This window comes from Arctopsyche grandis, chromosome 4, assembly GCF_051622035.1.
Source record: "Arctopsyche grandis isolate Sample6627 chromosome 4, ASM5162203v2, whole genome shotgun sequence".
Taxonomy (NCBI): Eukaryota; Metazoa; Arthropoda; class Insecta; order Trichoptera; family Hydropsychidae; genus Arctopsyche; species Arctopsyche grandis.
Genome location: NC_135358.1, coordinates 20,350,974 through 20,374,155, shown reverse-complemented (window position 1 = coordinate 20,374,155; position 23,182 = coordinate 20,350,974). Strand labels below are relative to the sequence as shown.

General features: G+C 32.2%; 3 protein-coding genes across 7 annotated transcripts in view; 1 reads left to right on the top strand and 2 right to left on the bottom strand.

Annotated features, from left to right (window-relative positions):
• Positions 1 to 1,315: 1,315 nt before the first annotated feature.
• LOC143911219 (synaptic vesicle glycoprotein 2B-like) lies at positions 1,316 to 5,780 on the bottom strand. 2 transcript variants are annotated; one of them, XM_077430011.1, is made up of 12 exons: positions 5,512 to 5,780; positions 4,220 to 4,483; positions 3,939 to 4,123; positions 3,683 to 3,830; positions 3,447 to 3,609; positions 3,137 to 3,361; positions 2,937 to 3,057; positions 2,676 to 2,864; positions 2,223 to 2,596; positions 1,926 to 2,149; positions 1,692 to 1,851; positions 1,316 to 1,617 (listed from the first exon to the last, which is right to left on the bottom strand). In XM_077430011.1, exons 2-12 carry the CDS (start codon positions 4,290 to 4,292, stop codon positions 1,437 to 1,439), a joined length of 2,043 nt encoding a protein of 680 aa, XP_077286137.1. In that variant the 5' UTR covers positions 4,293 to 4,483; positions 5,512 to 5,780; the 3' UTR covers positions 1,316 to 1,436. The 2 variants fall into 2 exon arrangements, with proteins under 2 accessions (XP_077286137.1, XP_077286136.1); XM_077430010.1 differs by having other exon boundaries at positions 3,939 to 4,138; positions 5,512 to 5,756.
• A 1,364-nt stretch (positions 5,781 to 7,144) lies between these two features.
• Amt (Ammonium transporter) lies at positions 7,145 to 21,935 on the top strand. Of its 3 annotated transcripts, none has more exons than XM_077430012.1 (13): positions 7,145 to 7,287; positions 15,712 to 15,966; positions 16,041 to 16,127; positions 16,201 to 16,399; positions 18,388 to 18,533; positions 18,610 to 18,773; positions 20,346 to 20,431; positions 20,507 to 20,589; positions 20,658 to 20,807; positions 20,902 to 20,979; positions 21,062 to 21,240; positions 21,309 to 21,425; positions 21,518 to 21,935. In XM_077430012.1, the coding sequence occupies exons 2-13, from the start codon at positions 15,810 to 15,812 to the stop codon at positions 21,911 to 21,913; spliced, it is 1,842 nt and encodes a 613-aa protein (XP_077286138.1). In that variant the 5' UTR covers positions 7,145 to 7,287; positions 15,712 to 15,809; the 3' UTR covers positions 21,914 to 21,935. The 3 variants fall into 3 exon arrangements, with proteins under 3 accessions (XP_077286138.1, XP_077286139.1, XP_077286140.1); XM_077430013.1 differs by lacking the exon at positions 7,145 to 7,287 and adding an exon at positions 9,058 to 9,239; XM_077430014.1 differs by lacking the exon at positions 7,145 to 7,287 and adding an exon at positions 11,267 to 11,506.
• Positions 21,932 to 23,182, bottom strand: part of qsm (Zona pelucida superfamily protein qsm) — a 30,809-nt gene continuing 29,558 nt past the window's right edge. For both annotated transcript variants that reach the window (XM_077430015.1, XM_077430016.1), the window contains exon 10: positions 21,932 to 23,167. In XM_077430015.1, the coding sequence (XP_077286141.1) occupies positions 22,917 to 23,167 (251 nt within the window). In that variant the 3' untranslated portion in view covers positions 21,932 to 22,916. The remainder of the gene's footprint in view (positions 23,168 to 23,182) is intronic.

The following is a 23,182-nucleotide window of genomic DNA, read 5'->3' as shown; positions in this document are numbered from 1 at the left end:
AACCTACTCGTCATCTTTATTTGTGAACTTGTGTAAACACAAATTACTTAAAAATTACCGTGGATATTGACTTTTGATTATAATAATTAGCGTTAAAGAAATGGCAACAAAAATATCACATTTATTTCACACATGTCATTTTTTATTATTTATTTAATGTCTTTGGTATTGCACAGAATAAATTCACATTGTTTTAAAAAAAATATTTTCACTTTAGTTACTATGTACCGTCCTTTCAAAGTTAAACACTATTTATTACTTTAAGGTCGGTCTCAGTCGACTTTTACTATCGAATAATAAAAAAAAAAACACTGCGAATACTCACATTTTATTGAGTTTATATTCGATCAGTAACACTTTATAAACCTTTTTTTTATACATACATATGACATAATGATGGAATTACCTTACATATTTCACTTGTAATATGCATTACATATACAAATAACAAAGTAAAAAAATCTCACATACCCTAAACAGAGCTAGATGTAAATTTGGATATCACTACATAATTAAACTATGTCAAATTATTTGAAACGTCTGAATTGTTGATAATATGTAAATCAACAGATTATTTTGGTTGAATGTATTTTTTAATAAAAATCAACAAAATTTAAGATGTATATATGCAATTAAAGATAAGTTATATAGTATTCCATATTTACTTCACTCTTGTATGTATATGTATAATAATAAAGGTACAAATTTAAAATCAATTAACAGTAAAAACTAAATAATTTTACTAGTAAAAATGTCTATTCATACGAGTATATTTCACATTGCAAAATGTTGAAGGCAAGACTATTGCGTCAAAACGGCTACACAAGAAGCATCTCCGAAGAATCAGTCTTCCGATTAGTGCAAAAATTTGTAAGTATCTTGAAGCTCATTCAAGTGAATGTTGGCATATAGTTATAAGATATGAAATATGTACTAGCTTAATGGGAAAAGAATGTCGACTATATAGCACCTCATCCTAAACTTATCATCTCACTCAACTCTATTAAAATGTACAACAGTATGTTCTTTTAAGAATCGAGCTATTTATACGTCAAATTATGTAAGTAAACATACATACACAATAGAAAACAAAAACCAGTTGGAATACACATTCCTTTAAAAAATTAAAATTTTCGAACGACTTGAAAAAAAATCTCAACATCAAATGCAAAATAAATCATCGGGAAAAAAAATGACTAGAAGTTCCAATGCAGTCTACAGATTCAAAAGTCGAAAAATAGCGAACCAATAATAACTCTTTGATAAAAAATATTTCACCATTTTTACAAGTTGATTATTATTATATAGTATAAATATAATGATAATAATAAAAATTGTAAATTCATATTAATATAATGTACAATAAACTAACAAATTTTGTTCCTCATATCGACGAAATTACGATGTATCACAAATTGTCAACCACATCAACATGTTTACATCAGATTAGTGCTGCTGTCGACCAATCTGGTGGCGAAGACGGTGCCCATCACAGCGACCACTGCCGTTAACAACGTTGCCAATATGTAACTGTGCAACGTGAGATTGGCGTAAATTCCAGCCGCGATCAAGCCCGCAAAGTGACCTATAGAATAAAGAAATCCATGCGCCGTACACCTAAAAAAGCAATTTTATATTAATTTATAGAATAATCACAACATTTTAAAGCATTTTTTCACAAGTAAACTTACCTTAAGTGCACCGGATACGATTCTACTATAATGAGAGTGAGACCAACATAAGCTATGGCAATTAATCCTGTGAATACTGATGCGAATATAATAATCGATGTTTCACTATTGATAAAGTACATCCCCGGAGTGGACAATGACATTAATATTAACGCCCCAACTGAAAATACAAAATTATATAGATTTCGCTACAATAAATATCAATGAGAAATCTAATAATACATTATTATTTACCTGTCGTAGGTACTCTGCCTAACAATGGTATCAAAATTGCAGTTATTAGCATAGCAATTAAAGCAGAACCACTAGCTGCTGCTCTAGCTCGCACTCCTTCCTCCATGTAAATATTATGATCTGCTTCAAGTGGACATGCTGGTGAAAGACCCAATATTGTACTATTGACCAGCTGACACGCAGAGTCCATGTGACGAGCAGTATTCAAGTCAGTGTCAATAAATCTGAAGTAAAATCATTGGGTATTATAAAATGAAGGATAGATATACAACATGGGAAACATACTCAAATACTCACTTGGACCCTTGGAAATAGCTGCCTTCGAAGAATGTAAAGGAACTCATTATGTTAGTGAATTCTGCGTCGAAAAAACTACAATATCTGAAGACGACGTGAGAGAATGTAATGTCTCTGAACGTGCAGTTGACAAATGTCGAATTCTCATAAATGACGTTCTCTATTGAGACGTTGAATAATTTGTTTTCGAAACTTAGTCCTGTTTTAAGGACTGTGTTTGCTTGGAAGACGGCGTTCTTCGTTCTGACTATCATGTTTGGTGCATACACGAAGAATGCAATGTGACAGAAGAGCGTGGCTGCTATTGCTCCTATTAACATGTATGTAGTGCGAGAAAACGGAGCAGAGAACAATTGCAGGAAAGAATTTCCAAACTAAACAACAACACACAAGAGATTAGTTAAATACTATGACACGGTAGTATTTATATAGTTTATTAGAAAAAAAAAATACCTGATGAATACTTATAGCCATATCGGCTAAAACAGATGTAGGCGGTGGTGCTACCGGAGGTTGCCGATGATGTGGTCTTTTCGACGGTAGCTCAAGTTCACTCAATTGATATCCACCACCTCCGCTTCCTCCACCCACACCACCACCAGCATTACCCCCAGTTCTGGATCGATTTTTTTTGTATATACGCTATAATCATAAACCTTCGTTAGTAATTACAAATATCAAAAGAACACAAAGACTTTTTCGAGTGATAATAACCTGATAGATCATAAGCGCTTCAACTTCACGACCACACTCAAGAAGATATCGTGGAGATTCATGTATCCAAATTAACGTTATTAAGGCTATAATTGTCAGTATAGGACACAGTAATAAATATCTAAAAATTAAATAAATGAACTATTTGTATACATACAATAATAAAGGAATATAAATATTATTAAAGACAGTGGTGATACCTGTGCCAAGCACTGAAGTGTTCCTTATTTTCTAGAACGGTATCTTTGCCAGTAAGTGGCAAAGCGATAACTGCGAGACCAGCTGCCAAGAGAGCTCCTGCAGCAGCAGCACTCAGCAACGGACCAATAGTACGTGCTCGTCTATTTCCATCACCACCTACAACTTCTGCTAAAGCTGCTACTGCAGAAACGGGCGCTCCGCCTGCTCCAAACGCAGAACAAAATCTACAATGCCATACAAAATTCGATTAATCATATGTAAGTATAATTTACAACATAAAGTTAGCAATAATACAAAAAAAAAACTCACCGTGCCATCATAAATGGACCATAGGTGGGCATGAACGCAGCTATTACACTAAAAACAACATTGACACACAGACATGATACAAGAGTACGCCTGCGACCCATTCGATCAGCCAGGTTACCCCATAAAACTGACCCACAACCGATTCCTAACAAAGTTATTGAACCTATAAAACAGAAAAAATAATATTAATTATAAAATAATCCATTACAATTCGACATATACATTTTTATGCTTACTAAGCCACCACTTTTGCCGAGTCGTCATACAAAATTCAACATCGGCCGATGGCAAGACATACAAAACGGAAGCATATTCCATACCGGATGCGGCAAAAACCAGTGCAAAAACACCACCAATGAGAAATTGATGTTTTCCGAAGCCAGCCTAAAAACATTTTTAAAACAATAATCATATCATATATATATATATATATATATATAATATAGAATGAAAATGAAGTCGGTAATTTTATTGTTATGCAGCGATGCTTACTTGTTTGATTGCATCTTCGTGAAATTGTGACAAAACGCTCATATCCTGATAATCAATCAACTCGCCACTATCATTAGAGTCCGCTACACCTTCCTGGAGCATCAAATTATTAGGATTGGTGCCGTTACCACTCTCCGCACCCACCGTACTGCCTTCAGTATACGCCATTTTGTTGCTACCTCTACCTATACTACCAAAACCTGCCGTTTAAATACCATAATAACTTTATTCATATTCAACTAATAACTATTGACATCATATACGATGAATATGATCATAACCTGAGAGATTTCTCCCAGAATTTTCAGAGTCAGATCTTGCCCTAACTAAGCACGCCTGCTCCTCTGATGACATGATTGAAAGTTGTTTTTGTTAATATGGCAAATTTCAGAAAGTTTCGCACGTATCGAGGACTGTTGACGATCAAATGCAATCAGTTCGTCTTGGCATTCTTTCACGTCTAAAACTGTTAATTCAGACGATAAAAACTGTGTTGCAAGATTCAACGAAAGGAACAAATAATCTGTTCGAATTTGTGAGCACATCTGAAACAACAAAAATACATGAAAGTAAAACATTATTAAGCAGCAGAACTATACATAAAGAAGCATTATACATATAATAAATTGTATGTGTTATAATATATAAAAAGTGTTTATGGAAAACATGGAACTTTGGATTGTAAATAAAATAAACTTATTTTATAGCTATAGATAAAAAAAAAAGTGAATTGCTTTATGTGTACACTCATAACTCATGTGTGCAATTTAAAATTAAATTTAGAAATTGTCAATGATATTAAACACCAAATGCGATAAATTATTATCATTATAAAAGGCAACTTTTTTTTACAAGGCATTTTTTATTATTTTTTACAACTATGTTTCAATTCGCTAATCGTTCAGAAAAAAATTCCTACATTCATCCGATCGGTTTGAAACTTTGCCATTTTGCGCCGTTTGATCACTAATAGAAATGTGAAAAGTGAAAAATAATCGTAGTAACGTTTAATAATGCAAACATGTTTATAATTTAAAGACGACTGGTTATTTATTATTTTTTTGTATGTTTGCTAACTTCATCTCGATAATGTTTTTGATAAAATTTGATGGATTTACTCTTCAGGTATAAGAAAGCTATTTAACAATGATTTCTATCAAATAATAATAAAGTAATGTAAGAAAAGAAAAAAAATTGTATTTATTTGTATAAATGGAAAATTTCAGTGTATTACTGCTTCATAAATCATATTTTTATTCCATTTGTAAATATATAAAATTTGTTCAACACTTGGCAGGGGCATTATGAATTAAATTAATATTATACTTGCACATATAAAATTTGATCATAGTATATACAAATAAATAAATCGACTGTTTGTGTGCATATTGTTTGCGAAATAAATAATAAGTTGGCTCGATTTGACTAGAAAAAGGCGTCTAAAATTTTGACAGTTCTGACAGAGAAACGTCAAAATCGATTATTTTTCATTTAAAAAATTCTAAAATCCTAAGAGACGATCATAGCATAGGCCGTTAATTGATGGTAATCAGAAAAGATATGCAAACGGTACCTTGACTAATTGCAATTTATCTCTAGTGGGAAATGTTGATGTGAGGCGAGGGTGAGGGTGGGGCTGCGACACGAGCCGAGGGCGGAGTCCCCGGGGGGCGAACGGAACTAGTAAATTAGTAAAGGAGAAAGGCAAAGCGGGTGAGCGGTTCTAGACGTGGGACGAGCCACCGGCGAACGGGTGAGCGACGACGATGGCCATCGGCCCGTGGTCAATGACCATTGGCCAAAGCGCACACCGATCACAACCACAACCACAACCACAACCACAACCAAAATCACAACGCCAGCGACAACAACGACACAGACGCCTCGACGCCAGTATACCGTTCACTCTAAATGCACTATTTCATCTTCAACTGACGTCCGACGTAATAAATGCAATTTAAAAAACTCTCTAAGTAAAATAAAGAAAAAAATTCTAGAGAAAACACATGTTAAATTTAAATCTCATCCCATATCTAATTTATAGTAAACGGGTTACATCCCAATTGTGAATCACAACAAGGATAACCGTCGCTACGAAAATTGCGCGCGCGATCTCCTGTCGCACAGAAAAATTGGCGTAAAGTAAACTCAAATCCTGCTCAAATATTACTCAGCATGTGCTTTTTTTTTTACGAGATTTTTATTATTATCAAATCTAAAATGACGTTACGGACTCGTATGTCCGTATTAACATGCGAAATTCATATTTCTAGTCGATAATAATAAAAATCTCGTAAAAAAAGCATTTGCTAAGCAATATTTGAGCAGTTTCCTGTACGGCAATTTTCTTTTGCGACGAATTTTCGGGCGACAGGAGGCCGCGCGCGCAATTTTCGTAGCGGTGGTTATCCTGGTAGCGATTCACATTCGGGATGGGTTCAGTGATTACTGGTCACAAAGTCACTAAAATCTCTATATCTGGCAGCCGAAAAGTCCATCATACTAACGATAACTATCATACTAACGAGAACTTGAGTGCCAAATATTGCGTATTCGCGATTTTAATGTCAAAAATTGTCTTTATGACCACCGCAATGTGACTAATAATTAAAGCCCGGATAACCAGGGTGCCGTTCATTGTTCAAATGTTGTAAATGCATTGTTAAAGGTTTGCCGAACCTTTTTTACAAAGCATTTACAACAATTGAACAATGAGCGGCGCGCTTTGGGTCCGTAGTCTACTAATAATCCAATTACCATTTACTGAGTGTACGTACGCTACAAATACTGAGACTGTGCTATTTCACGAACATGATACATTCAAGAAACCGCATCAAAGTTTGAAAAATACTGTACATACAGTCAGTGATGTGCTACTCTGGGTTTGCACCGGCTCCATCGAGCTGATTGCTAAAATAATTTTGGTTTCAGAGAGCTGGTTGTTAAAATCCGGACAAAAATTTATAAATATATATTTTTTTTAAATTGTAATTCCAGATCGAATTTTCACACGGACACAATGCTTGATCCCATATAGATATGTAATGTTTAAATTATGTAATTTAAGTAAATAATTTTATAATGTATGATAAAAATATATATTTTTTATAATTTCAAATTTTTCTTTTTTAATTTGAAAACAAAAAAATTGTATAAAAATGGGGGGGGGGTCTGCGAAGGTGCAAGCCGTTTATTATAATTTTAGCAGCACATCACTGCATACAGTGTATATCAGTGTCGTGGCGTGGAGATTTCTGCGATTCTATCACACAGCCTTATTTAAATATGTGTGCGCAAATAGGTCACAAGAGCAAATGATTTCACGTGATCTGGTATCCTGTATCGTTCGGTGAGTATCATGAGGAAGTAAGGCGGCGTCTAAGGGCGGCACATTTCGAGGGGCGGTAGACCGAAGAAAAAAAATAACAAAAATAATTGTAATTTATTGTAAATTGAAATTATTCTATTCCGTTTATACTTTATTATAAATACATAATTTGTCATTCATAGTGGGCAGCCAATCCTAAACTGATATACTAGATCAGTGCATATGTCATTAAAATGTTTTCATTGACAAATATTATAAATTTACGAAATAAAAATGTAATTTTTAGAAAGGGCGGGTTTTTAAACTTCGCATAAGGGCGGCACGTAGTCTAGGAACGTCACTGTACACATGTTTGTATTTATAACATTGGTAAGTTGGTAGTAAATAAATATAAAATAAAATAAAATTAAAATATACACAAGTACGTATGTACATACATAAATATTTACAAACGTAATGCGACATACTCGTAATGTTATTTGTCAACGGTAGTAACGGTAGAACAAATCTTATCAAAACAATAAATCTTTGTTATGCAAACATAAATGTTACGCTTATGAGTGTAACGATGCAATTTTTCGGTGTATGTGAGAGGGGTTTACTTTGTTATTGCTAAATCGTTTTAATGCTGCTACGTAACACTGCAATAAAAAGCGTTTTTGTGTTGTTTCCTTCTCCATTCTCCCGTGCTGATTTGGCTTTGTGCGTGCAATAGCTAATTAATTTAGTGCGATATTTATAATATTATAAAATATGCATTATTACCAACCTATTTTATTATAAACTATTTGTCAATTAATCCGATGGAACTTCATTCGCGTCTATGTAGGTGTGTATCTCGATTTGAAACACTTTTTCGATTAGAATGGAATGCGACGAAAGCAAAAAGAAAGAAATTGTAAATGAAAATCAAATGTCAAACAAACTTAAGACATCTATTTGCCATTGTTTACCTGGAACCTTTTTATCGGAAAGGTTAAAGCTAAAGGCCAACCGTCGCACCTTTTTCCCCCTATCAAAGGTGAGCCGCGTTCGATATCTAAACAGCGACTGTAGAACACAATTTTCACATTTTCTTTATTGAATATCTGCTATCGATTCTCTTCATCCACCTTGTATCAAAATTTATATACACGAATTTGAAAAAAAATGTATTCAATCAAAAAATCAAATTAACATGTACGAATCTACTGAAGCAATTTAATATTAATATGCAGTACAGATATATTTTATTTCTCTACTCAACAATTAAAATTAATCATTAGATAAATAATACGATTAAACATTGAATTTGTACGAAGTTGATAAGAAGTATATATAAATATAATCAGTCTAACATTAAAGCCAATAATGCTTTACAACTTCATATACATATGTATGTCAATATATTGTAATATCATATTATTAGATGATACCTACATACATATACTATACTATATATTATACTATACTATATATTGCAATATATTAAAAAAAAAAAAACAATATATTTTAAATCGATTCACAAGGTTTGAAGAGCGCTGTCATAGACACACATACATAATTTGCACTTATAAAATTTTAACACTGGACGAACCTTTAATTAAACAGCATATTTTCGACGTTAATGCAGCGACGTGCACACGACACACAATATCAATATTTTGAGGAACGGCTCATCGTCGATGACTGCCCGATATTCGAATTCGCGATATAATCAAACTGGTTAAATAAAAGGCGTGTTATTGGCGATAATTTGTCGATTTGCAGATAGGAAATCTGGAAATGACTAGCGTGGTACTGATTAGCCCCGAGTGCCAAATTGGCGGGTTCCACGGTCGAAATTGTTCTAGAGCTACTAGACAACTGACGGGTGCACGCTCGAGGGAGGCTTGACAGCGAACTACTAGGTCGTTGCTAGAGTAAAGTGCGGGAAAATGATCTGACCGTGGAAAACTAAAAACACGGGGCGGCCATCTTGCCGGCAGCGTCAGGTAACTACGCACCACTGCAGAGCCGGATTGTTAGATTGGAAAATTTAATTTAAATAAATGTGCATATAAATATAATACATACATACATAAAAGTGTATGTAATATGTATGTGGGTCTACCTCACGGGCCGGAATGTGAAATGCCGGAAAACGCAAATATCGGAAGGCAAAAATCGAAAATCGAAAGATCTTAAGTTGAAAGATCAAAAAAAAGGGTGCATGGTAAACGGTACATACTCACTTAATTTGCGCGAGCAGGATACAACAGGAACAAGAGGAACAGGCTTTTCCTCCCGTATTAATGTTCGCGCGCAGAATACGGGAGGAAAAGCCTGTTTCTCTTGTTCCTGTTGTATCCTGCTCACCCAAATTAAGTGAGTATGTACGTGAATATGTACCGTTTACCATGCACCCTTTTTTTTTTTGATCTTTCGACTTAATATCTTTCGATTTTCGATCTTTGCCTTCCGATATTTGCGTTTTCCGGCATTTCACATTCCGGCCCGTCACGGAGACCGGTAATATGTATACCGTACGTTTAGTATTTAAGAAATAACAATTAATGAAATGATTCATTTGTATATTGTATATTACATCTATCAATAAAAAATAAGATACAGGTTTTTGATTTTTATTTGAAATTTCAAAGAATTGAACTATGTATTCATAATGTATATGAAGATCCTCACAATTTGAAACAAATTTTAAATTGAGAATTTAATTGATTACCTCTTGATTTTGAAATTATTTGTAAAATTTAAATAATCATATACAAATAATATATAATATTCCCTATTCTGTCTGTGTGTATGTATATCTGTCTGTCTCAGATAACGCTCGCCGTACTATAATAGTCGTTTCGATTTGACATGCATATGTACGTCATAGCTAAACCACTACCAAAACGTATATACGAATACAATAATAAAAGAAAAAAAACTTCTATATATACTATTTGCTACCAATGTTTCTTCTTGGCAGAGAATTTACCGCCGTCTATTGGAAATTTATTTAATTAATTAATTTTTCTATTGGTGTTTTATATTTTTTATATGTACTTTTTAGCTTTTTTTCATATTAAACAATTAAATATAAATATTAAATTAAATATATTTAATAGGTATTTGAAAAAACTTCGATCGCGTGCGGATCGAACCGACACATTTCATTTTTTTTTTTTCATTAAATAACTAATGCCAACACCCATGCGATGATATGTCATCGGGTACAACACTAGTATATTATATTAATGCACATTTCAGAAAATAAAAGCTTGCTTATCTAATTCTTTGTTTATTTATTTATTTACGATAGATACAAATAAATTTAAGTTATCCTTATTTGAAATTTTAATGTTTTGAATAGGTCAGTTCTTTAATTACACATATGTATGTACATATATACGAAGCTTTAACACACTTAATTTTAAAAAGAGTTTTTGAGAATTATAATTCATAAATTGTGAATTTAATTTCATTCAAATCTGAATACAACTCTGTGGCGATCAGTTGCGTATAAACTTTTTTATATTGTAATAAAATATTTATTTACGCACGAATTAAATTGTTTCATTATAATTATATGCAAATGTATTCATTGATGTAATTGAATCAAATATACAAAAAAATTCAATACACACTATTATCAAATATTCATTAAATATTTTTTATATTCCTAAATCATTTAATAAAATCAACTAGTTATGTTTGCGTTGAAATTTATTTCCAAATTTCAATAAAAACAACATCATATTGAGACACTTGTATTACTTTATATTAATTTACATGAAAATGTTTTTATTTTAATAAATATTAATTTATTTAAAACTGGAATTTTGATAAATTTAAATGAATCACTCCATGATACATTCTCCTTTTTGATGAATTAAATTTACGTTTATTTCGCACTGGTTGTGTATATCTGAAACTAGAGGGGTGAGTTTTTCCATCTCTTTCTTGCGTATTTTGTTCGTAGCAAATGTGAAAGAGATAGCTGATTCAACATTGCGCAGAATTATTGATTGAGTAAGAGTGCAGCGAGTTAGCAAATTGCGCATGTGTCTCGAACGGTAACCTCAAACTTGAAACTAAATTTTCACCGAACATACTTTGGAAGTTCAACTTTAGCAAGCGTTTGCTACAAAGTAAGCCATGTCTCGGAAAATTGTCGGAAAATATGCTTAGCCGACATCAAACTTATAAAAGATATTTTATGTTGTGATATGCTTGTTTCAAATTGTATTTGATTTAAAAAAGTTTATTAAGAAGCGTAAGTATGTTGCCATGCCATTAATTTTATTTGATCTACTTTTACAATTTTTTACAGTAAAATTATCGCAGTTTGAACACACGACTACGATAAAAATACTTATCTAAACATGGTGTTGATGAAATTTTGATAATTGATTGATTTTTAAATGCTTTTTATTATTACGAAATTATGTTCACAATACATCTTATATCTATTTTAATAGCTACTGATCTACTGATCATTTTCTATTTTACAATTTAATTTAATTTGGTTAGTAATCATAGTATTATATTATTCTAATGTTAATCTACAGCATAATAGGAAAAAGAGTGATAATTCAAAAAGTATAAACATATAGTACGCATATAAAAAAGTATATATGTACATATATCTAATAAATAAATCTATTTTAACGAATAAAAATCGATTCCGAACTAAAAATAGGTTAGTAAAAAAAACTTTTTTGCACTTGATCGAAGACAGGGACAATATTTGATAAATCATTACTGACTTTTTTAAATAATGCATGTCTACTCGATATCGAATGCGGCTACATGACCATGATCAACACATTTATTGTATGCTATAAATTATTGTCTTAGGACGAAAATTTGTCCTTTGGTTTTGTTACATTTCTGGAAAGGACAATGGGAAACAGTGGTGTCACCCCAATTTTGGAATAACGGGTTTCCAATTTTTTTCAATTTATATATACATATAATTTTTTTTCGTCCAAGGCACTATTATGTGAAAATTTTAATTTTAATTAAAATAAATATAAATTTCAATTTTTACGTAATACTGACTTTACGTTAAATTTTTTCTTATATATTACTTCAAGGTAATAATATTTCAAATGCTTATTTGTATAAATTCACTAGCTGTTAAATTTGAATTCAATAGTGTAATTTGATTTTTTTACGTCGATAATTTTAATACACAGACAGAATTATTTATTTTTATTTTTCTTATTTTATGTAGTATCATGACTCATCAGCAGTGTGATGCCCCTGACGCAACCTCGATTCAAGAAAAGGCTTTGCATCGAATTCAGAAAGTGACTTTCCAAGAAGTTTAATGGTCATTAAGTGGGATATGTTGTCTACAATTAAAAAAATTCTTTGATCATTAGGAATATTATTCATTAAACTAAATACCCTTTTAGCTTCTGCAGAGTTCACAGCAAAAGATAGCTATTTTCTTACCTTCTTGGATACTTTTCGTAATTCGATTTATTGATAAATCGCTATCGTCGACATAATCTCGAAAATCATTAATCGAAATTTATGAGTTCATTGAATTTTCAAGATTTGTATATTTTTTGACGAAAATTATATGTATTTTTAGATTTCTAACATCGGGCTCCCGGAAAATTTTGATTTTTAACAACGGGTTTCCGGAAACCCATGGAAACCATTAGGGTGACACCACTGATGGGAAGTGGCACTGTTTGGAAATGTATGTATGTATTTTACATACATACATATGTACAATGTATTCACTTTGAGAAATTTTTACCAACATTTGATTTTTTCACCAGAAAAAACATTATTAGTCGTTTTTTTCATTATAGTCAAAAAAATATTTATAAACAAATAACAAAATATTTTTTTTCTAAATTATTTTTTTTAAAACGGGTCTACGTGACGAGACAGAATGTTAAACGACAGAAAACGCAAATTTCGGAAGGCAAAGATCGAAAATCGAAAGATCTTAAGTCGAAAGATGTACGTGAGTATGTACCGTTTACCATGCACCGTTTTTTTTTGATCTTTCGACTTAAGATCTTTCGATTTTCGATCTTTGCCTTCCGATATTTGCGTTTTCTGTCGTTTAACATTCTGTCTCGTCACGGATACCGGTTTCTTCTATCCCACGTAGCTAAGATAGATGCTTCGATGATAGGCGTTCAATGGATGCTTTTCAAAAATCAATAGCCCACTCCATTAGTGTTCAATATAAGAGAGCAAAACATAATGGTAATGCATTGTTAAAGGTTTGCCGAATCTTTTTTACAAAGGATTTACAACAATGGAACAATGAGCGGCACCTTGGCTATCCTACCTCTAGTTTTGATCAGTGAGCGGCGGTAGGATAAATGGGTTTCTTTTGTTAACTTTTTTTTTCTCTCTAGAGAGGAAGCAAAAAAAGGTTAAAAATAGAAATTAACAATAGGATCCCGTTTCAGCGCATTTTCTCGCCTATCTCTGGTTATGACCAGACTTAGGCGCCGAGGATTCCGCCATAAATTAACAGTAAACCTCTCCATTAACGTACAAAGAGAGTAATAAAAAAAAAGGTTAACCATAGTGAACAATTTTTTTGTGTGAAAAGAAACCGTCCACGCCGATCTCTGGTTATGACAATCTGACTGGTCAAAGTCGGTCAAAATGTATCCAGTTCTTCATTGTATTCCGTTTCTTCCGTCCACTTTTTGAATACGATTCACAGAACCTTTCAATGCGATCTGGATTTGATGTATTTTATTCACAGAACTGCTTTTCGTGCAAACGTCACTTGACTAATAATTTGAGTCGGAAAGTTACATTTTCGTTTTAAATATGATACATTCTTGGCAAAATCGTAATATTATATGAAACTATTTTCCATATTTCGTATTAGTAAGTAGTATTAACGCATTGTTGAATTCTAAAGCATTATGTAAAAACATCTGAACTGTCAAAACTCAATTGTCAAGGCTAATATATAATAAATGGCGAGCACCGATGAAACTGTATTTTCGCCAGTAGAAACGTGTATGTATCTACTAGATAAATTGTATTCGAATATGAATTTTCTAAACGCTATATAAAATATATTACAACCTGGTAATACACTTTGACGGTAGCAAATATAATACATAAATATGTATCATAAATAAATACTCCATTGTTTGGTATACAGGTTTTTGATATCGGAAACAGTATTAGTATCTGTAATGTTTCTAGAATTCCATAGATCTAAAGTAAATTTAATATATTGAAAGAATTAACACGATTCTAATCGTTCGTTTGTCATTGTATTTTAAATCTGTACATGTGATGGAATTTAGTATCCCAAAAAGAAATATGTAAGTACATATTGTAAAACTAACTTCGGTTAAGAAAGTTTTGTATTTCTGTTATCGACTCAGACGTATCAGAAGAAACGTATAAGCTGTTATACAATATGAATATATAATACATTCATATGTTTGTATTTCAGTCTATTTATTGAAATCTGTTTTGGGAAACGTGCGTTTATCAGCTGTCGTTTAGTAAATCACAACGATGACCTTCGCCAATTTTCATTATGACCGATTTTCAGCACGCCACCATTTTTAACCCCATGAATGCATGGAGAAAATCTTACGCAAAATATGTATATATAAATTATTCAAAAGTTACGCTCTGACTATTCGAATATTGTATTCGATCAATATTAAATTGACCCGAGCTCCACTTATCACCCTCGATGATGGCTCTATCTGCTCACTTATGTATTCTTTTTGTAAATTTTAATATGGAATATCGTGAATAACTAATAGATTTAATGTTATACAAAACAGCTGTTACTAGTTTTGTAGACAAGGTCAATATTCAACGAAAATATATTGGCTTGTTCGTTCCGGTTTATTGGGTTAATACGTATAATATTTATGTTGATAAAGTATATAAATATGAATATATTACGTAGGCAAAATATTATTTGGTATATGATACCTATACATATGTAGGTTCATCGTTTGCATCTCAGAACAGTATTAATTTCAAAGAAAATAGGTGAATATGATATTAATCTTATTTATCACACTGGAATGACACAAACGTAAACGGTACATACTCACTTAATTTGCGCGAGTAGGATACAACAGGAACAAGAGGAACAGGCTTTTCCTCCCGTAATAATGTGCGCGTGCAGAATACTATTTGCGATTTCGGGCGTTTCACATTCGGGCCCGTGAAATAGACCCATTTGATTCATTATCAGAAATTGCTGTTTCGTAACTTAAAATGTATAAATAAGAATAAAACTGATATTTTATTCTCAATTAATCTAAAAATACGGTTCTAGTTGACATCGCACTAAACTTTAAAAACATTTTATATCTAATGCATGCATAGAATAACAATGTGCATTCCTCATAGTAGAAACGGGCAGGCTTCATGGTCGCAAAGTGTACTTAATTCGCTGAAAACAACCTGCAAAATTGATCATGATTGAATATTTAATTTGTTTATCAGACAATGGTTGTCCACTGTGCACGCATTTCCTCGGAAAATGCATTCAGTTTCCCACTGACACCATCCGAAATCGGAACTCTGGATTTCCACCAGTCAAGATGGACGTTTATCAACAACCAGGTGGTATCAATGAATCGTTCGTGAATCATACCAATAATACTTCACATCTTCCCGGCGGATACGATAACGAATTGGACGTTGAGGACACGAACTGGATACTCACCTCGTCGTTCATCATCTTCACAATGCAGACAGGTTTTTATTCCTGATCATTTTCATTACAATTTCAGATTAATAGCTCAACGACTTGACTAGTTGGTTTTTTACAGGCTTCGGAATGTTGGAAGCTGGTTGCGTCTCGATTAAAAATGAAGTCAACATCATGATGAAGAATGTGGTCGATATCGTAATTGGAGGTGATGAAAGAATTTTAGCATAGCATTCACCATTTGTACATCTATATTGTTTGTTTCCGATAATCGATTACAGGTTTTACTTATTGGATGTTCGGATACGGTATGTCGTTTGGAAAAGGACCTTATACTAATCCTTTCGTAGCTTTTGGAGGATTTTTCATCGATCCAAAAGTTGGCGATATGGATATGGGTCCGGTTTTTGCTGCTTTCCTTTTTCAATTGTCGTTTGCAACTACGGCAACTACTATAGTCAGTGGAGCTATGGCTGAAAGGTAGGTTACTCAAGTATCATACTATTATTTAACTTAATCAGAATTAACCACAAGTGCTCAAGTCGTACTAATATATCAGAATATGAGAAGATTTAGCTGAAGAACTTCACAAATAGTGCTTCCAATCCCGAAATTATTTTTCGGTACCGGGGTTACGGTGCTGAAAATCTTCAATCCCGGAATTCCGGTAGGGATTCCACCGTAATATTTCAATTTTATTATTATTATTATATAATATTACGCAATATTTCACCGTAAATCTGATTGTATAAAATAAAATAGGAAATAACAGTTCAAACACACATTTTTATTTTCAATAATATATGTATGTATGTAGAAAATGACTATGGAGGCCCTTGTTGATTTTTTACCCGTTTTTAAACTAAATTCTTAATATTTCACGTAAAAAATATTCCCATTCTAGTTTTAAAATTTTGGGCTGCATATTTGATTGATTTATTTTAAAATTAAAAAAATAATAATGTATTATAATTAAATTGATCTTTACGACAGTGAATTAATCCGTTTTTATATTTATAGTTTGAATCTTTAAATATTTATGAAACGATCCATTCAATGCGATACTCACCTTGAGTACAGCAATACTAGATTTTGAGTTAAAGACCGCAAAAGCCAAAAAACTGTAAAAATTAGATAAATATATCATAAACGAAAGCAAAAATCACTGTCATGTTCCAACTAAATGGGAAAAAACACGATAAAGATCGTTTAGTCTTCGCTCCGATAATTTGAACACGTAATTTTTGTTAGATACTTGTAATGAATATTTACGATAAAATACACAGATAACACAGTTCGACATGAAAAATGGTTCAGAGACGAGATATAACTTTTATTATAGATCTATGCCCAGTGAACACGAATCTGGTAGTAAAAAATGTTGATTGGCTCAAGATTCGGAGATATATGTGTTTTTTAAATCGCGCGATTTTTCTATATCTTGGTGTTTTTCGGTTAAATGTCAATTTTTTGTTCAAAATGAATATTGAAATCTATAGTCGGGTATTTTATCTTTTATTTCTAGTACTTTTCAGCTTTCAAATCTCTCTAAGCAGTCGTCCAGTTTAAATCAAAAGTCAAAAGTACATATTTTCACTTGGGATTTTTTCCCACTGTTAATAATGTTTTATATTGAGTATTTTCTATTGAAACATGTTTATTGGGATAGTTTTCTGGCCACACTATTTTTTGTTTTCGTTTAAAAGGGTTAATTAGAAGTGTGCTGAATTTTAAATCGGTAAAATTGCGAGCTAAAAGTTCGTACTAGTATTTACACGAATCTGAATTGAATTAATAGGGATTATATATTAAATTGTCTTTATATGAGAATTAAATAAAATTCCACTTAGAAAAATCATATTTCGATTATTCTTGTGGATTAATAACAAAAATTCTATTGATAACTGGCTTGCCTCGATAAAATAAACGAATAGCATTAACAGTGGGAAAAAATCCCAAGTGAAAATACGTACTTTTGACTTTTGATTTGAACTGGACGACTACGAGATTTGAAAGCTGAAAAGTACTACAAATGAAAGATAAAATACCCGACTATAGATTCCAATATTCATTTTGAACAGGAAATTAACAGATTTTGAGATCGTATCGATCAAACAACATGAAGATATAAAAAACACATATGTACCTATATATGTATCTCCGAATCTCGAGCCAATCAACATTTTTTATTACCAGATTCGTGTTCACAAATTCTATAAGAAAAGTCATATCTCGTCTCTGAACCAAAAAAAAAAGTCGTCATTTGTCGAACAGTGTAATCTTAGAAGAATCGTCAAAGACAAAGGCGTATTTCGATAAAATCTACCAGCACCGTAATCCAATCTCAGCCCTGGGAATACAGTGCCAGAAAAGTCCTGGATTGGATGCAGTATTCACAAACATTCTATACAATAATCGATACTTCCGATACAATGGCATGAATAATTTAAACTCAATATCAATTTTAGATGCAATTTCAAAGCCTATTGCGTCTTTTCGTTCTTGAACACCGTAATATATTGCATACCAGCTGGTTGGGTATGGGGTGATCATGGATTTTTATACAACCTTGGAGCAGTCGACATTGCCGGCTCTGGTCCTGTACATCTCATAGGTCTATATCTGCATACATATTACATACAAAGGAATACATTAAGGACTGGTTTTAAAGGAATTGTGTATTTTTTAAGGTGGGTCGGCTGCTTTTGCTTCAGCCTTCATGTTGGGCCCACGTCTAGGTCGCTACAGTCGAGGAAGAACCCCATTACCACCAGGATCGCCTGTAAATGCCGTTCTAGGACTCTTCGTGTTGTGGTGGGGTTGGCTGGCTTTTAACTCTGGCAGCACTTACGGAGTAAGTTGCCAATGTCAAACGCTAATCAGTTGATTAGTCATCGTTGTCATATCGTTTTATGGTATTAATTTTGCACTGACATATCCTATTACAGCAATTGCACAACGAGATATTTGAATTGGCTGTAACGGTTGAAATAATTTAGCAATGTTAAATAATTATCATTCATTTATTAAACGTTAAAAAACGTCGATGAGTTTTCCACTAGGTCCATTGTGGAAAATCCAAATTTATAAAATACGTAAGTTGTCGAATTAAGGGATAAATACGTTTGTTATAAATTGATGTATTTAGGTAAATTTGACCTCAAAAGAATGGGTCCATGTCGTTGGGGATGAGAACCGTAAGGGTGTGGGAATAGGAGTCTACATACAATGGACTCGACCACGAAGTCACAATGTCGCAATTTCCTCGATGACGTCTTCGCGACCCACAAAGCAAGGTCACAATTTGTGGATTGTCGTCGGTCGAATAATCGATTTTCAACACCCCAAACACCTACCCACCCCATTCAAAACCCACCGCTCATTTCTGAGACACGCAAGCAAAATTAAATATTCAACTTTGACACCGGGGCTCGACATTGACCAAGTCAACAATTTGAAATAGGAAAAAAATGACATCGAAAGCTTCAGGCGTGACCCTATTTACAAAACACTAAATATTGTTTCAGATTAGAAACAAAGAAAACGCATATATGTTTATTAACATAAGGGTTGTTAAATATTTTCAGCAAATTGATTCTGTTTCAAGTTTAATTTCGCTGATTGCACGTTATAAGGGGTGCGCTCTAGAAATAGAACTTCACCCCAATTACCCACTCGTGCGTATACTTGGTTACTTAAGTTGATTGAAAAATAAAAATTCATCAATCAAATGGGTATAGCCGACACTTTGATATACAGAATCTGGTACATTGAATGAAATCTGAATAATCGAAGTACTGATTCGATCATTTATATTTAATCAAAATCGATGAAATAGTATAGCGTGATGTGTGATTGAAATTATTGGAAAAAAATTCTTATAGTTTCCCCATAATGTACATATGAGCCGTTATAATTGAAAGTGGAATAAGTTCACTTTTCTTCATTTTTACAGAAATATCTCGCAAAAAATTTAATTAAGTTTTACGTTTAACAATATTTAAAAATACTGATGGCCTATAATCAGTGGTGTCACTCTAATAGTTTCCATGGGTTTCTGGAAACCCGTTTTTAAAAATCAAAAGTTTCCGGAAACCCGTTATTTAATCTAAAAATTCATATAATTTTTGTCAAAAATTATACAAATCTTTAAAATTTAGTGAACTTTCATGTAATTACTTGAACGAAAAAAAAATGTGCATATGTATTTATTTTGAAAAAAAAATTGGACATCCTTTGTTCCAAAATTGGGGTGACACCACTGCCTACAATACGTTTATTCTGCTTTTCCGAGATTCTGGACATAAAATTAAAAGAAGCGATAACAATTTGTGAATTAGGTCAAATAGAAGTGTTTTTGAAACTGAAAATTGAACTCCGCCGCTTTCAAATATAACGGCTCATATATAAAATTGAATATTTTTAGGTAAGTGGAATGAAATGGCAATATGCAGCGCGTGCTGCAGTTATGACCATGTTGGGATCATTTGGAGGTGGATTTTTTGGCTTGTTGTAAGTTAAATATAAATCAAACGTATCAATAAATTATATTTTTTTTATGATATATTACCGCAAACTGATTTTAAGGTATTCTTTACTACGCTTCAAAGGAAAATTAGACGTTATGGATATTATCAATAGTATTCTAGGCGCTTTAGTTTCAATTACTGGTATGTAAACGTTTCGTTAGTGTTCAAATTAATATTTCTTTGGTTAAAATTATCAATTCGTGTGTTAGCTGGATGTTTCTTATATCACGCTTGGGAAGCGTTATTCATCGGATTGATCGGAGGAATGATTGCATGCTTCACAATGCCTTTAGTAGATTTGATGGGTGTGGATGATCCTGTTGGAGCCTCTTCTGTGCATGGATTTTGTGGAATATGGGGTGAGACCGATTTGAAACAATAATACTGTACTAAATATAATATATAGAAAAATACTACTGTACTATAAATATTAATATATTGAATTTTTGAAAGGAGTCATATCTGTTGGACTCTTTGCTGATAATCCAATACCATTGGATACTACACAAGGAAGAATGGGGTTGTTCAAAGGTCTGCATAGCATTTAATTTTACCATAATATATTCTTCATCTTGGAAATGTATGTGAATTGATTAAAATATGGATATATTAGGTGGTGGAACATATCTGTTGAAGATTCAGTGTTTGTCTGCTTTATGTCTTTCCGTTTGGGGACTGGCGAGTACAACTCTTTTGCTGTGGTTGATTGATAAATTCATACCGATTCGCATGGAGAAATATGAAGAGCTCATTGGAGCTGATCTCACTGAGCATATGATAAAACATGGACAGGTATCTGTCAAAAATGTGTCTTTATTCTCCATCAGTACATATAATTTGATAATTTTTTACATAAATAGGTTGGAATTGATGAAGCAGTTAAACTTTTGAAGCCATACTATAAATTGGATGATATCGAAAACACGCCAGAAATGGGTTTGAATCTTGGTCATTATATTTACATGTCTGAAAATTATGTGAGTTCCATTATTATATTGAATAATATTACAACATTCACAAATTCACTCCAGTAATCTTGATAGTTTAAGCAAATTACTATCGTTTTCAGGTGACTACAGATGAAAATAAAAATAAAAATCCGAGAAAAAAGAAAGATGTTGAATCAAAAGGAGACCTGTTCACATTATTCCAATCTAAAGCAATTGATGTTAAAAAGAACACTTGGTTGAATAAGGACGTATTAAATTTCAATGCTAGTAGAATATATCCTGAACGTATTGGTCAAAGTGGTTATTCAGAATTTCTAGAATATAATGGAGAGAATTATCAGGTTATAAAATTCCCAAAAGCTAAATTGAATGATAGAAACACACCGTCAACTGTGGTGATAGATGAAAATAGACCGAGGAGTGGTAATAGAAATATGATGCTACGATACTCAACACAATCTGCTCAAAATACAAAAACAGAAAATGAAATAGGACCATTTACATGGTTGAACTAAAATATCAAAAAAAAAGAAAACGGTTAATTGTTTTATTTGTTATATTAAATATTATAATCTAAGTATATTGCATTTTGTAATTTTTAAATGAGGCAAAAAACATTTCATTAGGGAAACATGCAAAAATGCTTATTATTTAAATACACCGCAAATACAAAATAATTTTAGGAATTTATTACAATTATTGTACTAATATATACAATCAATATTGAATAAAAACTGGTCTAAATTTTAAATTAATTATGAGAATTTGAACAACTTCTATATTATGTATATCGTATGTTGACAAAGTAAAGAATTGATTACACTAGTTACAGGAATTATTGAGCGATTTAAGATGTAATTAGATGTTAAGACTAGTTAATGAGACATTTTTAAAATGTCATTTACACACTATAAGAATTTTCGATTTTTTTCTGATTGTGCGACTGTGCCACTACAAATTTGTAAAATCACTATATTCAAATTAAATATGAAATATGAGTATATTATTAAAATCTATATATATTTTCAGTCCTCAGTTAAATGGCTTAAAATATATAGTGAAACTTAGACAATAGTAGCACCTGATGTGAATTTTATCTTTAATTTCGTGATGTACACCTTCCACAGAAACGATAGCTTAAAACAACCAACTGAGCAACAATCGTTTTCTTTTTATGTGTGTATGCAACATTTACATTTTCTTCCATTTATTATGCACTTTCATTATTTAAACTAATTTGAAATTAGTACACAAGTTAATCGGTAATTTGAGAACCTCAATAACGATGAAATTTTATGTCATCATAATATAATAAATTATAATCACACATTTCTTGAAAAAACTCACAGAAGATTCTCAAATCACTAATCCATGTTTAAATTAATCTTATTTGTGATTATACAATACGTGTCACTGTTAATTACTTATTAAACGTCTAATTTTGATCTATTGACTACGCAACTGCATCACAGCTTTTATGTTCTATTATTTATCATCACCATCTTTACTTTCACGAGATTATTGTCTCCAATCTACGAATAAGAATTGAAGAGCGATCGCTACGGCGATGAAGACAATAGACGCTCCGAATCTTATAGATTCGTTTTGGACATTATATGCATGCTCGGCTGCATCAACGTTTTGAGGTTTTTCACGCACTGTTGCTGTAAGAACTTCATCAGAATTATCTTCGACCACCATCCTGGGTGAATTTTCTTCTAGCATTTGATTAGCTACTTTCAAATTCCTTAAAAGTTTGGCTATGTCATCTGAAAGTAAAGTTT